Here is a 19,899-nt window from a genome sequence, read left to right as displayed (position 1 = left end):
GACCGCAGCCGCTCCTGCGGCTCCGGAGCCCTGCTGGCACTTGTCACCCAGCTGTCGGGGGCCCAGAGAGCAGCGCTGACCTGCAGGGGGCAGCCACCACCCGGGGTGGGGAGGCCGTGGGTTAGCCTGCAGACCTGGGTTAACCACGGGAGACCCGAGGGGCCCCTCTGTCCCCACCACTCCCAGACCCAGCTCCTGCTGGGAACCTGGGCGGGGAGGTGCCAGTGTCCTGCATGGAGCAGGCAGGACCGCCTGCCTCCGTGCGTGAGTGTGCACGCGGGCGCCCGTTCCTGGGAAAGGCTGAGGGAGTCCGCACCCCAGCGGCCCGGGGCCTTCCCCGTGGGGGAGGACAGTGTGGGGACACATGGGTATCTGTGCAGGTGTCTGGGGGGCAGTTAGGGGACATCACTTTGTGCCACTGTGAGCCGCCTGCCCATCTGGCCAGCTGGACACTGGGGCCAGGGCTGCCTGGGGCCAGGCAGGCGGCCACGTGAGGGCTGTGCCAGGGCAGATGCCCAGGGGCCTCTGCAGAGGTGGCTGCGTCGGCCCTGGAGCTCAGAGAGGGGCTGGCGGGAGAGCTGCGGGCCACATCGGGCCGGACCGGAAGCAGCCCCAGGTGGCCCACAGTGGGGTCCTGCCGACGGACACGGTCCTCGTGGGGTTGGGGACAGCAAGCACCCCCCCGAGCCCCCTTGCGCTGCCAACCTCCACACCCGAACACGAAACGTCAGCAGAACAAAAGAGCCCCGAAAGGTGATGCTGTATTTTTAAACGCTCGTATTTCGTTTCTCCTCTCGCGGTTTCTCGTTTCCTGTCCACGACTCGCAGACCGCTGCTCGCCGCCCGGCCTGTGGCCAGCACCCTGGACCAGTCGCACCGGGACAGCGTTCACGGCCCGCGTTTCAGGAGGCGGCAGCGGCAGGGACGCGGCCGGAAGGCGGGCTCCCCGTGCTTGCAGCGGGGCCACCAGGCCTGTGCCGGGTCGGGGAGCCCGGGCCCTGCTCCGCCTCCGGTCCCAGCGGGTCACCTTGCGAACACGCTCCTCTGGCTGAAGCAGAGACAGAAGGAGCACCCCCCACCGTCTCATCCAAGTATACATGACGGATAAAATTACATTTGTACAAAAATAGATTTTTTTTTACCTTTCCCGATGCTTTAGACATTTCTCTTATCTCTACTCTCGGTATCTGTCCCCTCTGGAGCGCCAGCTACGCGTCCCCGCTAAGGCTGAGGGTGGGGACCGCCTGAGGCTGTTCGCTCCAAAACATCTTAAAATAGATGCAGCTCCGCACCCCGAGGTCAGTCCTTCCAACCCGATTCACCAAAGGAGGGGCCTTATGCACTTGCTCACGTGAAGCAAATTTATGGGAAAACAAGGGAAAGTCTCCATTTAAAATGAGCAGGACACGCCGGGAGCCGCACGTGTGGCCTGTGGGCGGTGCGTGGCCCCGTGCAGACCCTCCGTGCGGTGCACACGCCTCGCACCACACTCCCGTGTGGGCAGGGCCCGGGCCCCGAGCTCCATGATGGGGACATCAGCGAACTACCCACGGGCACCGCACAGGGGCGGCCCGGCCTGGCCCCCCGCACCAGCCCGAGCCCCCACCCCCGGGTGTGCGGAGACTTGGGAAACCCAGGGCTGGGTTTTCACGGAGACACCTTCTTCCCGGTGACTAAGGGCCGACACGGGGCCACGCTGGTGAACGTCCCAACAGCCCGGCTTCCAAGGGGTGAGGGGTGAGGCGAGCTGGCTTTGCCAACACCTTCCAAACACAGGACTCGGCCACCACCGATCCTCAGCCACGGCCACGGGAGCCCCGTCCGGAGGTCGGCGAGACCCAGGAAGTGTCCAGCCAGGCCAGGACGGGGACCAGCATAGGGTGGCTAACGGGCTGATGTTAGTGCTATCTTTAGAAAATTAAAGATTGTCCCACCAATACAATAATTACAAAAATCACCTTAACAGAGCCAGATTGGTGACACTACAGAAGGTCTCTCTACGGAGTAATGTGCCATCTCCCAGGTCTCACTGGTCCCCACAGAACCGCGGGCAGGGTGACGATGACAGCGGACCGGCGGAGAGGGAAGGACCGCTCCCCGGAGCCTGGACGCTGGTGGGGCGGGGCAGGCCCTGTGTGGCTTGGGGCGCAGGCGGCCCGGGGCCTCCCGCCTTTGTGGGCTGCCAGCAGGGCCGGTGACGGTGACGTTCCCGAGAAGCAGACCCCCAACTGGGGACCCACACCTGGGTTTCCTCTGGAGTCACCCAAAAAGCCCAGGGAGGGGACTGGGCATGGACAGCGGGGTGTGTCTGGCTGCAGAAGGCACCAGGGTGCTGGGGGGCAGTTTAACAGCCCCTCTGCTGGGGGGGCCTGAAGGGAAAGCTCGAGAATGCCCACGTCACTGCCTGTCACAACCGTGCCCCAGAGGCTACCAAGACTTCGGGGACAGTGTGAGAGAGCGGCACGCCCCGGACAGTGCACAGAGGGGCGTGCCCGAGAAGGGGCCGCCTCCCCTGCGAGGCTCACCTCTGCCCTGCCAGGGGCAGCCCGTGCCCTCCGGACACAGACTTTGGGAATGGCAACCCCTCAACACCCGTCCAGAGCTGAAGGCGGGGGCGGCGGGGGGGAGCCAGCACACAGAGCACGCCTCTGGGACGCCGCGGACAGGACGCCACCCCCACATCCTGCCCCTGTTGAGGCCCCCACTGGGCTGGTGGGTGTCAGTCGAGGAGACAGACCAAGGGGAGGGACTGCAGTGCCAGAGGCCAGTTTAACCCGCGGAGGGGGGTGCTGGATGGAACAGGGCACCTCCGACCGGAGCAGGCGTGCCACGGGCTCCTGCCGAAGGCTCCACCCCCTGACCACAGCCGGCCAGCTGTTTCCGAGGGGCATCGAGCCCGGGCACCGGAAGGTGGCACTCAGCAGTTCCAGGTTCCCAGAGTCTGGTAGACAGAGTAGCCCCCCAGAAGGGGGTCTCCCCCAAGAGCCTCAGGCGGCAGCCCCGCAGGGCCTCTGCAAGTGGGCACAGCAGGTGGGACCCAGTCTGCAGAAGCAGCCCACCTCCCCTGGCGCCTGTGGGCCTCCGGGGACCGTCTCTGCCAGGGGAGGGCAGCAGAGCCTCGGGAGCAGGGGCTAGCCTGGGCGCCCGGGGACTGGGAGGGAGGGTCCGAGGCCAGCAGAGGCCGGGCCAGGGCCGTGCGGCGGTCCCCCTCAGTCACATGGAACCCCGGAGGGGCAGAGGGCTCGGATGTCGGAAGAAGCGGAAACAAAGACAGTGGACAGAGAAAACTGAGGTGGGGGGCGACCAGTGTCCCTGCAGCCTCGAGGGGGCCCCGAACCCAGCAGAGCTGTGAGTCATCTTTGGAAAAGGGGGCTGCTGGCCCTCCGCTGTGAGGGAAGAGAAGCCTGCTGGCTCCAGAGCCCCTCGGCTTCCCAGGGAGTGGGGGGGGGTCCTCTGGGACAAAACACCAGCCCCTCACCCATCCCGCAGACCCTGATCGTGGGTTGGGGCCAAGCTGGCGGGGGGCGGGGCACCGCTCCTGACGGGAGGCTGGGAAACTGGGACGTCAGTGACCCACACGAAGCCTCCCTTCCACCTGCGGCTCCAGAGCCCTGGGGACTGGATACTCCCTAGCTGCAGCTCCGGCGACCGGGCCTGTGACCCCGAGGGCCACCCCGGAGGCCAGGGACCGGACAGGCCTGGCTGGGGTCACACCAGTTCTTGCCACTCGGGCTGCCGCCCTGGGAAGCCACTCCCTGCTGGGTCCAAAGACAAGCAGTATTGAAAATAACGAGGGTGGCAACATATCTCTTAGGCTTAGCAGTGACAGGCTGCGCCCCAAAGTCCAAACAGGCCAGGCAGAAGAAGGGCGGGGACGGGCTCCCCGAGGAGAGCAGCTGGCGGCCGGGCGCCGAGGGCCTAAGTCATTTGGTGCGGGGCCTCCAGCATCTCCATGAGGAAGGTGTCAATGGGCGTGTCCCCGATGAGCTTGAAGAAGAAGAGATGCTCCAGGCACTTGAGGCCGATGGAGCGCAGGGCGGGCAGGCGCAGCAGCAGCTTGGCGAACCTGCGGGGACCGGGCGTGAGCGGGGCAGCGGCCCTCCCCTGGCCCTGCTCCGGGCCCAGAGGCCTCCTGGGCACCGGACCGCGTCTCCCACCCGACTCCCCACACCTGCACCAGCCCTGCCTGTGCCGAGCCTTAGAAGAGAAAGGAGGGCCCCTCGGGCAGCGGGGCGGGGCCCGGAGATGGGCCCAGAGTGGGCCCGGAGACCCCGAGAGAAGGCCCAAGGATGGCCGTCTGGGATGAAGGGTCAGTGGCCAGGCGGTGGACAGGCAGGGGCAGGCTGCCAAGGGCTTCATGGGGAAGCTGAGGTGCGTGGGCCGTCTCCATGGGCAATAGGGAGCCACAGCAGGGCTGCACGCAGGGGAGAGAACTGGCGGTCAGCAGGACCACTGGTAGGGAGCTGGGGAGGGTCTGGGCCCAAGCAAGCCCCGCCCCGTGCCCCCACGCCAGGCCAGCCCCCCCGGAACAGCTCTGCTGGAGCCGGACCCCCATCCGGAAGCCCCTCGGGCCTTGCCCCAGGGGGGCAGACACTGGCTTGACCAGCGGGCCAATGTCCCTTCTAAGGATGCCCCGTCCACCCCAGGCCCCTCCATGTGCTGTCCGGGCTGCTCCACTTGGACCCTCGGGGGGCTGTGGGGCCTCACGTTTGCTAATAATGCCTGCACTCGGGGGGCGGAAGCCCTGTGGTTGGCTGCCACGCAACCCGCATTCTCTAAGCAGAGACGCAGCCGCCAGCCTGGATGGGGGCCAGAGCGCGAGCGGTTTCTGCTGAGCTGGCGCGGCGGATGCGGCGGGGAGCCAGGAAAAACAAGCCAGCCCACCGCTGCAGCCCAGTGCGGCGCTCCATCCAGGAAGTTTCACTTTAAACTGAACCAGATGAGCGCCCGGCAGCTGGCCACCGTTAACCGTGTGTGCGCCGGTCTGTGCACACCAGCCAGCGGGCCGGCGGGGGAGGCCGCTGTCCTGGACCCCAGGTGGGAGGTGCCCTTTCCAGGTACGGGGCGCAGTCACTGAGCCGACTCCCTTCTCCTGACACGCACTGGGCCTGGTCAGGCGGGAGAAGCAAGCTCTGCTCTGGGCCCGCTCATCTCTCTGCTCTTCATGTGCTTACGAAGCACCTACTATGCACTGGCGCCCAACCCCACTGGGGGTGAGCGTCAAGGCCCTGCCTCCAGTGGTCCCCTCAGGGGTGGGGGAAGCATGACCTTCTTTGCCCCCTCTACAAAGACAAGCACCTACTGTGTGCCAACAGGGGGCCCTTCTTTCCAGTGGGGCTACAGGAAAGTGCACAAGTGTGTTTGCACTGGGGCTGGGAGAGCACCCGTCCTCACTCGGGCAAAGCCAGGAGGGCACCGCCTTCTCAGCACACAGAAGGGCCTGCAGGGCTGGCCGGTGGCGCGCTGGGCCAGGGCAGGGCTGCACACGAGACCACGAGGCCCCAGCCGGGCAGGAGGGCGGCCCAGCTCACCTCCCCGGCTGCTCTGGGTATTTGTGTTTGCAGTACGCCTCCAGGGACGCGTAGACCTTCTCCCGCAAGGCCTCCACCTCGGCCGGGTTCGAGAGCCCCTTGGAGTCTGCAAGGAAGAAGGGCCGCAGGTCAGCGCCCCTCCCCCAGAAGCTGCGGGGACCCGTGTGGCTCTTCGAAGTGCCCCTCCACGCAGCACCTAAGGCAGGGACAGGCTGGTCCCACGGGACCGAGGGCAGGTCCGCCCATCACTGACACAGTGCGGACTGTCTGGACTCCAGACCCTCGGCACCGCAAGCTCCCGGGAACCCAGGACTCCAGGGCAACGTGGGGCCAGTGGAGGCCTCGCCAGACCACTGGGTGGTCACCCTCGGCAGAGGCTGAGTGTAGCTCATGGAGCCCCACCTCACAGGGAGACCCTTTCCAGGGCTGGGGAGGAGACACGCGGCCCGGGGCCAGGACAGAGGCAGGCCCAGGGCAGCGAGAGCGAGGGAAGGCCGGCCGCACCCGGGTTGAAGAGGACGATGGCGCGCAGGCAGCCCAGCTCCGTCTTGTCCATGTGCATGTCCCGCATTTTGGACACGAGCTCCGTCAGGACCCTGCGGGGGGAGCGGGCAGACACTGAGGACCGCGCCAGGCCGCGCCCCTCGCTGGGCCCCCGGAAATCCATGCAGAACGCAGGGAGGCCGGCGTGGCCCCGGAGGGCAGCCGAGAAGGGCCAGGCGGACCGCAGAACCACCCGCCATGGCCCCGGGCGGCGGCGCTCTCTGCCGGGAGAGGGTCCGCACCGGGGGCTTCATCCCGAAACCTGCAGACTGAGGCAGCGTGGGCAGCCCAGCCAAGGAGAGCAGAGGGCGCAGACCCCAAGAGGCAGGGGGCCCTGCGAGCGCCCTCCCAGCCCCGCCCACTCCTGCAGGCAGAGGCGGGTGTGGCCCACACAGGCCGGGGGTGGGGCGTCGGGGTCCGGGCTGCGAAGACCAGGACGCGCCCACCCCCACGGGCCCGGTGCGACCCAGTCCACAGGACACGCTGCCTCTGCTCCGCTGAAAGCACGTCTTTCCCGCCCACGCACAGGGCTCCCAATGGAACCGCAGCGCGAGCCGGGGCTGCCAGGACCCCGGGGGCCAGACTGGGGAGAGGCTGCGCCTCCGCCGGGCGCTCCCGCTCACCTCACGTTGGAAACCTGCCCCGGCCGAGTGGCCCCCACCTGTCGAAGATGGCGCCCACGCCTGCGCTGTGGGCGCTGTTCCGGTGCACGTGCAGCCCGGTGGCCAGCAGGATCCCGTCCTTCACAGCGATGGACCGGTGGGAGAAGGAGGCGATGAGCAGCTCGTTCCAGCCTGGAGGGGCACAGGCGCTCAGTGGCCGCCGGCTCCCAGCCCCGCGAGCCCACAGCCGCCCCCCTCCGCCAGCAGCCTCCCCCATCACCCCTGCAAAGACAGCACGCGTCAGCACAGAGCCACCCCCGTGGGGACTCAAGCCAGGACCCCAAAGTGGACTCCGTGGAACCCAGCACTCAGCACCCGGGGGCGCCTCCCTCCCAGGGCAGGCTGCTGGTGCCTCGGGGCCCAGGGCAGCTCCCTGCTCTCTCCGGGGCAGCCGCGAACAGCGGCCGCCGGTCTGGGCCCAGTGGTAAACTCTCAAGGTCCGCGAGTACGGCGTGGAAACCCCACACTAGTAAACACGCCTCTGGTCAGGAACAGGTGGGTGGGAGCCGCAGGCCACCTCGGCACCTGCATTAGGTGCCCGAGAAGCCGGAGCGGGCTTTAGGAAGACAACTTCAGGCAGCTCCGCACCCACGCTCCTGTCACCAGTGACACAGAGCCACTGGCAGTCACAGTACGTGCCACGGCCATCCTGTCACAGGCGCTCAGAAGGCTCCTGACAGGCTGTCTCACGGATGACCCCACGCGACCCTGACCGCCGGCCCACTGAGCAGGAACGCGCCCCGTTCCGCAGAGGGGGAGGTGGGGCCCCCAGGGAGGCCGGCCACTCACCCGCCCGCAGCAGGATGACCTGGTCGTCCAGTGGCAGCTCCGAGAAGCGCGGGATGCGCTTGGCCCACTCCACCAGCGTGAAGAGCTGCTTGTCTGCCGCGTGGCAGATGTTGGTGACAGGGTCATTGGGCTGGGGGAGCAGGGGGCCAGTGAGGACACACTCTGCCCAGACCAAGCCCCGCTCTCCCGTGTGGGCCGAGTGTGCCCCCGCAGACGCCCACGTCCCGGTCTCCGGGCCCGTGACAAGGGGGCCTCACATGGCCAAAGGGATACCACGGACGTGATCAAGTTCAAGGGGCTGAGGTGGCAGGTGACCCTGAACGATGGGGGGCCCCGTGTCATCACGGGGTCCTCAGAGAGGGAGGTGGGAGGCCACAAGGGGACGGAGCAGAGGTCAGAGGGAAGTTGGGGCTGTGCCCAAGCTGGAGGAGGGGCCGAGGCGGAGCGTGAGGCCTGCAGTCCTGGGGGAGGCGGGGGGGGGGGTGCGATGCCCCAGTGGGAACCAGCCCCCAGCAGGAACCAGGCCAGCTGACAGACCCACTCAACTCCATGGGGCTGCATTCAGACTCCGGCCTCGGGAAGGTAAGACAGTAAAACCTGTGTCGCTTTAAGCCCTCAGTTCATGGTCATTTGCTAGAACAGCCACAGGAAGACTGTCCAACCCTGAGCCTTCCAGCCCGACCACAGGGGCAGGTGCCAGGTGACCGGCGTCACAGGCCGGGAAGCGAGACGTGGCTGGGGGCTAGGGCCGGTGCGGGACTCCGAGGTGCTGTGCCCAGGCCGGGGGGCACTTCTGCCCCCCAACCCCGTCTCTTCCCCCCAGGCTCAGAGGCGGCACCGAGGAACAGAAGCACAGGCCCTGCCGGAGAGCTCCGGCCAACGGCCCCCTCCCAGGGCCGAGTGGCCCAGACAGGCCCATCCCTGGGAGCAGGCCGGTCTCAAAGGTGGGTGCACAGGTGCCTTCGGACCTGCGGCAGGTGAGGACGGGCAGTGGGGGCATGAGGACAGGCTGGGACTGGCGGGCTCCCGGGGGGGAGGGCCTGGAGGGGCTCCAGCTTCATCGGCTGTGTGGCCCCTAGCACACGCTCAACTCCTCTGAGCCTCGACTGTCACTCCAACAAACGGACCTCCCTGTGCCCGAACACAAAGGACCACCCCTGCCCGGGGGACGGACAGCAGGACCAGCCCCCAGCAGGAACCGGGGGAAGGGGCCCAGCGAGTGCCTGGCGGGGGACCCACCGGGGGCTGCAGCGCCGAGTCAGACGGAGACGGTGGGCGCACGGGGCGGTGGGACCCCAGGAGCTCCCCCACCCCGCCACGCCTCCACCACCTTCCTCCGAAGCCACCGGGAGGGCAGGTGCCAGATGGTTTTCCATGTGACGTCCTTACTTGGCAAAATTAAAGGCTGGCAGCCCTCTATCTCCCCTTTTTTTGAGATTCTGCTCGATGGTGAAGCTCTCACAGCGGGCCTCCCACCCGCCACTGGGGCTGGAGAGGGGGGCCGAGGGTGGGGCCGGGCCGCACTGCCCAGGGTCACGGGGTCACAGCTGGCGCCCCATCCCAGAGTGCAGGAAGTGGGAGCCTCGGCCTGCCAGAGCCTCCTGAGCAGGCAGGAGGGGACGCTCACTCCTAGATGGGGGCGAGGGCCACGCGTGAGCCCCTGCCCACGGGGAGGGGTCGCTGCCCTGACCAAAGGCCAGCAGGCCGTCAGCGGGGGAGGAGCCATGGCCATGTGCTCAGGGCTGTGACGGGAGCAATAAGGGCCAAGACCACCTTGGCAGGGGCCCCTGGAAGTCTGAGGACTCGGCAGGGACAGCAGGCGCAAAGGCCCGGGGCTTGGGGCTGGGGCGGGGGCGGGGAAGGCTGTGCTGGGCCATGGAGCCACGGAGAGTTCGGGGCAGGCCCGGGCAGCCTCAGGGGCGGCACAGAGCTGCAGTCCCAGCCCCAAACCCGTGTGGGAGACAGAGGAAGCCTAGACACGGGGCTGCCCCCAAACCTGCCGCAGGCACGGGACCCTGGCACCCACCCAGACGGTGGGTGGGAGACAACTCGGGGCATGAGGTACCAAGTCCTGTCTTTGATCCCAGGGGTCCGAAAGCCACACACCTCTTCGGCGGCCCAGGGGCTCACGGGGCCCACACTCCCCAAAGCCGCACGGGTCCTGCGACCACTGGGGGCCGAGCGGGCGGGCGGCGCTCACCGAGTTGGGGTTCAGCCCCACGTTGGCCTCCACGTACGTCTCGGTCTTGGGCTCGACGGCCAGCTCGGCCTCCAGGATCTTCTCCACTGGCATGTCCTCGTTGGCGCTGCTGGTGGACTCCACCTCATTCTCGTTCCGGTCCTTGCCCCGCTGCCGCTCCTCCTGCACAGCTGAGACACAGAGCGTGCCCGCCGCTCACCAATCCAGTCGACCGGTGTGCACGCCAGCACCCCCCCAGGCCGAGCACGGCCAGGGCAGACCGGGCCCCAGCTCTCACGGAGCGGGCGGCTCGGCAGGAATCCCAACACGGACAGAGAAGGGATGGGATGGGCCATGGACGCGGGCAAAGCCAGGAAGGCTTCCCGGAGGAAGGGGCAATGCGATCGAAGGAGTGGGAAAAACTAGGGACACGGGTTCAGTCAGAAGCAGCACATGCTGAGGCCAGAGCAGGGACTGGACGGGCGGGGAGCCCAGAGGTGGCCAGGGGCCGGGGGCCCAGAAAGAGACACCAATCGGAAGAGGCAGAAAATAGGGGTTCACTCCAATACTGCTGCCCCAAAGACCCACGAGGCAGAGAAGCCGCACTGGGGGTGCGAAGACCTCGGCCTGCAAGCACACGCAGCTCAAGCCGCCCAAGAGGGGCCAGGACTCCCCCAAAGTCACCTGCAGGCCCCAAACAAGCACAAGGACCCAGAGCTGGGCCGTCCACTCCACCGAGAGCCCCCACGGGACTCCCGGGATTCCCACAGCCGCCTGGGCTGGCTCCCACACCTCCCCACTCCTCTCTGGAGGGGGACCCCAAGGATCTGAAATGTCCAGGAGAGGAGCAGGCAGAGGAGAAGCCTGATACAGGGTGGGAGGGGTTCCGCACAGGGAACCATGACAGCGGGAGCCGGCCACCAGGGAGCCGAGGCTCCTGGGTGCCCCAGATGCCGTGTGAGGCAGCGGCAGCACCGGACAGGGGTCCCCCCCCAGGGCCCACCTGAGCCCTCCCTCCCATGGTCCTGCTGAGCGAGAGCCCCACCCCAGGCCCCCGGGCTCCTCGGCCCCCACCCCACTGTGGCAGCTGGGTAAGGCAGCCTGCAGAGTGCTTCGCGGACAACTCTCTGCACAGGCCCCCGCGGCGCTCAAGCCCAGGCCACAGACCCCTGGGGAGGGCCTACCTCCTGGGGCCACGCCCCCACCCACGGGGCTCCTGGCAGGAGAGGGAGGTTCCTGAGCTGCAGGGCCCCCCCACAGCAGCCCAGCAGCAGGGCAGCTCACCCCGGCAGGAAATGACAAGGCAGGGGGGAGGGGACGGCACTGTCACTGCTGCCCCTGGGGACACGACATTCACCCACTATTCTGCTCTGGGGCAAGAGGGCTCCCTGCTCCTGCTGTGGGTCCCCCAGGCCTGGTGGGGGTCCCACCACAGTGCCCAGGGCTGTTACAGGTCCCGCTAACACCTCCCCACCACCCGGAGCCAAGGGCTTCCCACCTGTCCCCCACCAACAGCTGGGACCCATCTGTGTCCGTCCCTCTGCGGGGCCACGGGGCTCCGAGGCCAGGCCCTGGGTCCTCCCCGCACCGACACACGGCTGTGCAGAGCTGCCCCAGGCAGGGGGAGACTCAAGGACTGGCTGGACGCCGGTGGGCCGAGGAGCCAGCCTCACATCCGAGCGTTTGCGAGCCTGGCTCTTCCAGAAAACCTGACAGCTGGGTGGGCAGCTCACCCTGGCAGGCAGGTGGCAAGGAGCTGGGGGGGTGGAGGGGTGCCAGGTCACCCTCTCAGCCACAACAAACTGGTCACAAGCCAGCAAAGCTGACCAGGGACCCAGAACCCAGGCAGGCCATGTCCTGGAGACCCTGAGGAGGAGGTCCCCAAGGTCCATCCCCTGGACAGAATCCTCAGCCCCCAGAGGCAGGACACAGCTAAGTCACGTGCGGCTTAACCTGACCCCTTCATTTTACCCAACGGGGACACCAAGGCTCAGCGAGCCAGCAGGGCGCGGCTGAGCTCTCTGGACTGTGGACGGCTCAGGGCGGCAGGCTCTGGGTCCCGCAGGGCCCCAGACCCTGCTCTGCCTCTAACCGCGGGGTGGCCCCTGCAAGTCCCTAGCCTCCCTGGTCCCCAGAGTCCTCAGCCGAGAGCAATGGCCTTCAGGCCGGGCCCTGAGGCCCGGCTTGCACACCCACATGCACGCCCACGCCAGAAGCTGCCACTCCTGCACCCCAGTCCCTCGGAGTCTGGAGCCAGGGTGCAGGAAGAAGAGGGAGGGAGGGAGGGAGGGAGGGAGGGAGGGAACAGGGAGAGGCCTTCCTGGGGGAGGAAGCAGAGAGGCGGGGGCAGCAGCAGAGCCTTTCCAGCCTGGGCCAGGGGAACCCCAGTTGGGGGCCAGGTCTCCCCTCTCGGACTGGGAGCCCCCATCAGGGCCTGCCTCCCCACTAGCCCAGGAGGCCCCCCAGCGCTGCACCTCCAGCCGACAGGCCTGGGCTCAGCCTGGCACAGGGCCGGCCTGGTGACATGTCCTGGCCCGGCCTTGGTCCCCCGCTGCCCCAAGGCTGTGCGGCGAGTGTCTGGTGGTGGTCTGCACCAGCAGGCCCTGCCGCCGCCCAGCAGAGGGGCCGTCAGCCTGCAGCGTCCTCTGCTAGCCCAAGGAGGGGGCGTCCCGCCAGCCCCAGCCAGAACCCCCGGGCTCCCCTGTGCTCACCCAGCCCAGTGCCAGCCCCCAGCTGCCCCTCCCACCGTCCACTAGGCTCTGCGGCTGCTGTGAGCCTCAGCTTTGCCACCTGCAACAGGGGTGTGACCGCCTGCCCGAGGAGTCGTGAGCATCAAGACCGTGTCCTGCCCAGGACCGGCCCGGGGCGCCTTCAGCTCATGTACTACATGCTCCCGGCCAAGGGTACTCTGGGTGGGGGGCAGCTGGCCCCCATTCGCCTGGACTGCTACACTGCCCCAGCTCGGGGCTAACAGCGCCACCACGGCCAGGGAGTCCTCCTTGGTTCACCCGGAGCAACAGAGAAGAGGCGCTGTCTCCATTTCCGGGGCTGGGTGCCTAGCACCCAGCTGCAGGCTGCATGTTCAGTGTAGGAGCTGGGGGGGGGGGGCACCATGCCTCCTGGCCCCTCTGGGCCACCAGCTCTGGAAGCCGTGCCGCTCCCTGCAGGCACGGTGCTGAGGCCTCACCGGGCCACAGGCTGTACCTCCCAAGGACAGCCATGGGCTCTGCCTCTCGAGCTCCAGGAGACATGAGAAGCTGCCACCTCGCCGGGAGCCGCATACCCAGGGACCTCGTGGCCCCCCGGGGCCACACAGCACACCCTGCACCAGGCCCACACCACGGTGTCCGGCGTGAGAGAGCTTGAGCCTTGCCCAAGTTCCAGCCTTCAGAACAATACTGTGTTTGCCACCTCCAGAAAGCCCTCCCTGACTGCACCGGCCACACAGGCGAACGGGGCCGGGCACGCACTTCCTCAGTGGCTTCAAGAAACTAGTTTAGCACTGGAAGCCTGAGGCCCAGGCTCAGCCCCACGTGGGCCCTGACAAGCCCTGGACACCCGGGCCTCAGGCCCTCTCCCTGCACGAGAAAGGGGGGCTGAACGTGCATGGAACTCGCACCCCATTGGGAAGGCCCACGGACACACACTGCGTGGTCCCGGGCAGCCCCCGGCTGGGCCCCTGAGCTCGGCGGTGCAAGGACCCACTGTCCCTCGCTGACAGCGGGGCCTCTACCCACGTCACCCTCTCCCTGCAGCCTCGGGGAGGAGGCCCTGCGGAGGTTTCAGTTTCTAAACAAGAAACAACTGGGGCTGGGGCTGAGGAGGAGCAAAAAAAAAGAATGAATTTGCATAAAAACTGCAGCCACCACTAGAGGGCAATCAGGAGCCGCTGGGAGGAGGTGGGACCCAGGCCAGCCAGGCGTGGGCCACCGGAGCAGCCATGGTGAAGGGGACCCCCACCGCATGGGCCCACCCCCCCTCCAGCATGGATGCCGACACTCCGGAGAGAGTCCACTCGAAGTGCCGGAGTCGCCACACCTACCGACAGGGAAACTGAGGCCCAGGCAGGAGGAGGCCTGCCTCCTGCCAGGAGTAAGGGCTGGGACCCAGGTTTGGCTGCAGCACCTGACAACTCCGTGCCCACCAGGGGGAGACCTTCCTGCTGCCTGCCCCCCATGTGCCCCAACGAACGCCAAGTGAGATGGGCTCCCAGGCCCAGGCCAGAGCCCCGCCGCGGGGGTCCCGCAGCTCCTGGGGGCCTGGCTGTGCAGGGGGAGCAGAGTGCAGCTGGACGCCGGTTGTCCAGCAGGCCTGGGGACATCAGATGGCCTCCGCAGTCCCCTGCCCCCGGTCAGCGCCATCTCGAGGGCCTCCTCGGCCGTGCCCTTACAGGACGGCGGGACCCACCGCCCACCTCCAGCCCCTGCCCGCACTGGACCCTGCCTCTGCCTGGCTCCCTGGAGCCGCAGGCTGGACACAGTTGCCACCACCAGAAAGAGGGCTGGAGCAACGCCTGTCCCCTGGGGCTGGCGGCCACTCGTGCACAGGGCCAAGGCTGTGCCCTCCCCGGTCCCAGGGCCTGGTGTGCGGCAGGCACTCAGGAAAGGCTGCCCGAGTGAGATCACGGCCCACAGCGCAGCCTCAGGGAGGGAGCGCCCGTCGCCAGAAGTATTCAAGGGGCCGCTGCCGGGCCTGTCCCCCCCGGTGCCTACCTTCACGCTTCATGCCCATGGCCAGGCACTTCTGGTAGCGGCAGTACTGGCAGCGGTTGCGCTGGCGCTTGTCAATGAGGCAGTCCTTGTTGTCCCGGCAGGTGTAGGTCAGGTCCTTGCGCACCGTCCGCTTGAAGAAGCCCTTGCAACCCTCGCAGCTGTACACGCCGTAGTGTTTGCCTGCGGGGGCGGGGGGCGGCCGTGAGCTCCGGCACCGCCCGGACTGGCGCCCGCTTCGCCCTCGTTGCCCACGGCAGCCACGGGCCCGCCCCACGCCGTGGGCCCCCCCACGAGGCCTACCTGAGGAGCGGTCCCCACAGATGGCGCAGATGTGCTTGGTGAAGGACGCCATGTTCCCCGAGGGGTGGGCGGGGACCTTGAGGACGCCATTGATGCCCAGCGGGGGCTTGATGTCCTCGCTGCTGCTGACGGGGTTCATGGGCGAGTTGAGCTGAAGAGGGGACAGCGGGCTCAGCCCCGGCAGGTGCTGCGGGCCCAGAAGCACGTGCCGGCGCCCCCCACAGCCCTGGATGAGGAGGGCGCTGCCACGCCCCCACTCGGCAGAGATGGAAACTGAGGCCTGCCCACGCCAGGACACGGCCGGGGAACAGCAGGGCCCACCCCCGTGCAGTGCCAGCTGGGTGCCCCCCACCCCCACGCTGGGCCTGGCCGGCAGGAGCTGCCTTGCCCTCGGACGTCCCACAGCCAGCCCAGGCTTGGGGGGGGGGCCCACAAAGCCCTGCCCTCGCCCACCCACAGAAGAGCCACCTTCCCTCACCAGGTGCCCCTTCCACGGGATCGTGCGAGCCCCATGGTCCTCCCAGCGAGCAGGTGCCTTGGGGGCCCCCGGCTCGCTGAGGGACACAAAGTCCTGGTCACAGCGAGGAGGGAGGAGGGCCAGGCCCACGCAGAGGCCACGCTGCCCGGGCCTCGGGGTGCAGGCCGGGCAAGACCTCCGATCTTGTGTCTCCGGGGAGAGGGACCCGGAGACGCCCCTCGGCATCCGCTGAGAGGGACGCCATCCCCGCGCCACACGGCAGCCTGACGCCGCACCAGAGGCAGCGTGGGAAACTCACCGGTCACCCTGGCAACAGCTGCCGAGGCTGCAATGACACAGCAGATCTAGTTCCGCTGTGTCCGCCCCCAGCTCTGCCGTCAGCACCAAGGGCCAGAGGTGCTTCCCGCTGCTCCCCGCCGGCCAGCCGGTCTCCCCGGTGCCGGGAGCCTGGCCAGGCGGCCCGTGGCTCCCCCAGCAACCCCACTTCTGCAAACCCCCAGGAAAGGCGGAAGCCGGATGGTGCAGATGTCTCTGGGGACAGGCAGCGGCTGCAGCTGCTGCCCCCTGGTAGCCCCGGCCCCTCCCGCACACAGGAACCTGCCCCCTTCCTGCCCCTCAGCCCCACTCCCAGCCCCTTTCTCACGGGACAGGACGAGCTTGGAGCCCAGAGTGCCACGCACAGGCAGCAGAAACCCCCCACCCCGCCAACAGCCTTGCACAGGCCTCCCGCCTGGAGCCCTTCTGCCAGCCCCCGCTGCTCCAGGCCCTCCCTCCTCCTCCCAGGGGGGCTGGTGGCTCCGTGAGCACGCCTAACCCCTGCAGGACTCCGGTGGGCTGCGGGGAGGTCGGGAGGCCAGTGGGAGGCGAGGCGTCCCCGGGACCCCCTGCAGAGCAGGTCAGCCTCCTGTGACCTGAGGTCCCCCGTGCACCGTCTGCAGGGGGCAAGGGTGAGTCCCAGGTGACAGGGGACTAAGGGTGCAGCTGAGGGAAGGCGCCCGCTGCGTGCCGAGTGCCGCAGCCTTTGACGGCACAGGCGGGGGGACCCTCCACCGCGTCCCAGACGTGGGCACGGAGACCCGGGGAGGCCAGGGCGGCCGTGGGCACACAGCGCCCAGCGGCAGGGCGGGGCACGAGCTGCGGCCTCGGAGCCAGTGGGCAGTGGCCACTTCGCTGCACAAGGAAAGTGGAGGCCCCGAGAAGGCCTGTTGGGAGCGCCCGGGCACCTGCCCGCACATCTGCACAGCTGGCCGCCGGGGGGCAGAGACGGGAGGGCGGGGGCAGAGCACGGCCTCCGGACCTGCCGCCTCCATCCCCTGTGTGACCTGGGGGAGCCATCGTTCTGAGCCTGAGGTCCCTGGTGTGCAAAACTGGGTGTTGGGTGGGACCCGCTGCCACCTGCCGCAGCTGCATCAGCCTGGCGGCCTCACAGGCCAGAACATGAGCATTTCCTCTTTCTCTGGCTGCCCAAACCATGCCGGGTAGGAAGGGGGCCACCTGCCCTGTCTCCCAGACTCCCACGCACAGGCCTGGGGACTGGAGCCTGCTCCAGGTAAACTGAGGCAGGGCTGCAGCAGGGAGGACAGACAGGCAGGTCAGCCTCGTCAGCCCCAGGGCCGCACTGACTCCCAGGCCGGCGCCCCCCTCCTGGCTGCCCGTGCCTTATGGGAGACAAGAGCTGGGCCACTCTGCTCCTCAACCGCCTGAGTCCCCACACGGCCACCAGCGCAAGGCTACTTGGGCCGGTGGCCACCCTAACCCTCTCCTCAGCTGCTGACCCACAGCCCCTGGAATGGAGCAGGCCTGACCGCCTGCAGGGACGCAGCCCTGCACCCCATCTCCTGAGAGACCCGGGGCACCCCCAGCCCGTGGCCAGAGGCTGGAGGCTCCACGGTGTGGCTGGGGTGGCCCGCCCCATTTCCCCTTTCATATCCTTGGCACTGATTTCGGTTCCCGCCGGAGCCCAGGGCACTTACTGAAACCACCACCCTCCGCCCAGTGCCCCCACCCGGTCCCCTGCCCGTCCCTCTCGGCCTCTTGTCCACACCCACCACGCCCTTCCTTCCAAGGGCATGGCAGGACCCACCGCCAGCCCACGTGGGGGTGGCCCTCACCCGTGGCCAACTGGACAGGGAGGCTCCAGGCCCCACGAGTAGGCAGGCCCCGGGCTGCTGTGCGCACACTCGGCCACCTGTGCACACCAAGGCGCCAAGGCCTCATGGCCACAATGCCCAGAGCAAGGAGCAGGCGGGCCCGGCCACCCCGCTGGGCCTGTGCAGGCCCTGCACCAGGGAGGGGCTGCTGGCTGGCGAGTCTGGACTCCGAGGCGCCCACGCAGGCCCAGCGCTGCGGGCGAGCTCCGCGGTTTGGCGGGGACACTCCATGGGCCCCGCATGGATGAAGCTCCCGGACGGAGGGAGACGTGTGGGGCAGCCACAGTGCCGGGGCAGGGTCTGGCTCTGCCCAGACGCCCAGACGCCAACCGCCCTGCCAGGCAGCGTCCCGCAGGGCAGACGCAGGGGCGGCCCTCCTGGCCGGCAGAGCTCAGCGGAGCACCAGACCCTCAGCAGAGCGACAGCAGGAGTCAGGGGACCTTGCTGGCTTCAGCAGCTCTGACTTCAAGGTTGTGGCTTTGCAGCCGGGGGTGGGGTCGGGGGTGGGGGGACACGCGCCCTCCTGGATCTCCTCCCCCACCCCCGTGAAGATGGGGAGCCCCAGGTTTCCAAGACGGGCTGCGGGCTGCGAAAGCCAGGAAGTCAAACTCCGCTGGCAGGGGGCTGGGCACCAGGCCAGAAGGCAGAGGGCGAGCACAGGCGCCGGCCACGCAGACCGAGTGCGGCCCCTGTGTGGGGCGGCCCGGCGGCTGAGCGGCGGTGAGCATCCGGGGCACAGCCGCCCCGCCCCGCCCCGCCCCACCCAGTGCCCAGTGGCAGGCCCTGGCCCTCCGCACTCCGGCCACCTGCACTCAGCACACACCCGTGTGAGCCGGGGCCCCACCGGGTGCAGAGAGCAGCAGGGAGCAGAGCTGAGCCTGAATCTCCCCGACCTGGCGCCACCCCACCCCTGCCCCTGACGCTAGGCGACCTAACAGTGCCGGGGCACCGGGCACCCAGGGTCCGAGGACATCCCTACCACCCTCGGGCGGGCACCCTAGGGCCCAGTTCCCCTATGGCCCCACTGTGGCCTCTGCTCGGGCCACCCAGTGCAGGTGGCAATCTGTGACCAGCAAGAAGCTCACAGGGCTCGGAGAGCCGGCAAACGCCCACCTCTGCCCGGGTCCCGGTCTTCGCCTGCCCTTTCTCTGTGCACACTGTGCAGCCAGCAAGAGGGGGTGGGGCGGCCACACTAAAAATAGCCCAGCCAGGCCCGGGAAGGCGGCCGGGCCCCCTCGTGCCAGCACCTCGGGCCCTCTGCCTACTGCTGGAAGGCCAGGGCACAAGAGGGGCCCAGAGGCCTGCACTGACGCCTGAGCCCTTGGCACCCCGCCGCCAGGGGCAGGGGCGCGACAGGGTCACCCTGGAAGAGCCGGTGAGACTCCCCACCCCAGCCCTCAGAGGCCTGCAGGCGGACAGTGGGCTGGCTCCACACCGCAACGGTGCCCCCGCCCTCCTGGGCCAGGACGGGGGGCGGCCGCCCGGAGGCGGTGGGGCTCCACAGGGCGGCACACTCTGTGCCCACCCCTGGCGGCTGGCCCGGCAGGCCCCATGGTGGCCGGGCACTGAAACCCCAGCACCAGACCGTCCTCCGTGGGGGTCTGTCAGCTGAACCGGGACTGGGGTGCCGCCCCCCTCAGGATGGACAGCCGGCCCCCCAGAGGGCGTGCCCGCCAGGGAGCAGACTCGGCCACAGCCCGGCTCACACTCGGGCCACGGCCGCCTCTCCAGGCTCTGCTTCCAGAGACAAGGGGAGGACATGACACCGCCTGCCTCCACGGGGGGTCCCCGTGGTGACACAGACACGCTGCAGATGGCGCCCAGGCCCCACCCAGCCCCTACTTACCTGGGGGCTGCTGGTGCCAAAGCCCAGGGCGGGCGTGGTGGGCACAGACATGGAGTGGGGACCCATGGGGGGGCTGATGACCGAGAAGGGCGGGCCCATGCCGTTGATGGGGGAGCTCAGGGTGCCGATGGGAGAGTGCAGCTGTCCCGGGGAGCCCAGCGAGGAGCCGAGGCCGGGCCCCAGGGAGGGGTGCAGCGACGGGGCGGCCATGGACCCACGCCCCGTGGGAGGGCTGAGGGACGAGGAGTTCACCTGGGTGGAGAAGTCTGCAAGACAGGAACGCAGGGCAGGGCGGTCAGGAGCCCGCATCAGGCTGGTCTGCCGCACCCCCGCCCCAGGCCGGAACCCTCTGGAGGCCACAGAACAGGGCCGGCCCGCCCCGGTAGCTCCCGAGACGCAGGCCAGGCCGGCAGCCGCCCGAACGCCCCCCGAGGCCCCCAGGCCTGGCCACGCAGAGAGCCCGGTGGCCCAGAGTCCCGGCCCCTCTGCCCATGGATTCAGGGGCTGGAGGTGAAGGAGTGGGGAGGTCTTAAACGAAGGCAGGCGGACATTTCCACAGCACAACCAAGTCCCTGCTCCCAGTGCAGACACCGGGACGCTGCAGACGCGTGGAGGGAGGGCTGTCCCCGCAGTTCACAGCAAGGGGACCGGGGACCCGTGTTCTCCCTCACACTTGCCCTGGCAGGGGGTGGCCAGCACCGAAGGGGGG

At 68.7% G+C, this 19,899-nt stretch overlaps 1 protein-coding gene across 5 annotated transcripts in view; it reads right to left on the bottom strand.

Annotated features, from left to right (window-relative positions):
- Nucleotides 1-742: 742 nt before the first annotated feature.
- The window catches only part of RXRA (retinoid X receptor alpha), a 75,819-nt gene continuing 56,662 nt past the window's right edge, over nucleotides 743-19,899 (bottom strand). For 3 of the 5 annotated variants that reach the window (XM_037127646.2, XM_037127645.2, XM_037127644.2), the window contains exons 2-10: nucleotides 19,191-19,456; nucleotides 14,717-14,867; nucleotides 14,417-14,596; nucleotides 9,726-9,895; nucleotides 7,526-7,655; nucleotides 6,736-6,868; nucleotides 6,036-6,127; nucleotides 5,532-5,637; nucleotides 743-4,066 (exon numbers count right to left, since the gene is read on the bottom strand). In XM_037127646.2, coding sequence (XP_036983541.1) covers nucleotides 3,919-4,066; nucleotides 5,532-5,637; nucleotides 6,036-6,127; nucleotides 6,736-6,868; nucleotides 7,526-7,655; nucleotides 9,726-9,895; nucleotides 14,417-14,596; nucleotides 14,717-14,867; nucleotides 19,191-19,456 — 1,376 coding nt within the window. In that variant the 3' untranslated portion in view covers nucleotides 743-3,918. Of the gene's footprint in view, nucleotides 4,067-5,531; nucleotides 5,638-6,035; nucleotides 6,128-6,735; nucleotides 6,869-7,525; nucleotides 7,656-9,725; nucleotides 9,896-14,416; nucleotides 14,597-14,716; nucleotides 14,868-15,194; nucleotides 15,386-15,492; nucleotides 15,589-19,190; nucleotides 19,457-19,899 lie in introns of those variants that run through there. The other 2 variants (XM_037127647.2, XM_037127648.2) reach the window with 2 other exon arrangements.

Source organism: Artibeus jamaicensis, unplaced genomic scaffold (assembly GCF_021234435.1).
Source record: "Artibeus jamaicensis isolate MK-2021 breed Jamaican fruit bat unplaced genomic scaffold, CSHL_Jam_final contig_471, whole genome shotgun sequence".
Classification (NCBI taxonomy): Eukaryota; Metazoa; Chordata; class Mammalia; order Chiroptera; family Phyllostomidae; genus Artibeus; species Artibeus jamaicensis.
The sequence above is the reverse complement of the archived record's forward strand: the minus strand, read 5'-3'. Positions and strand labels throughout refer to the sequence as shown.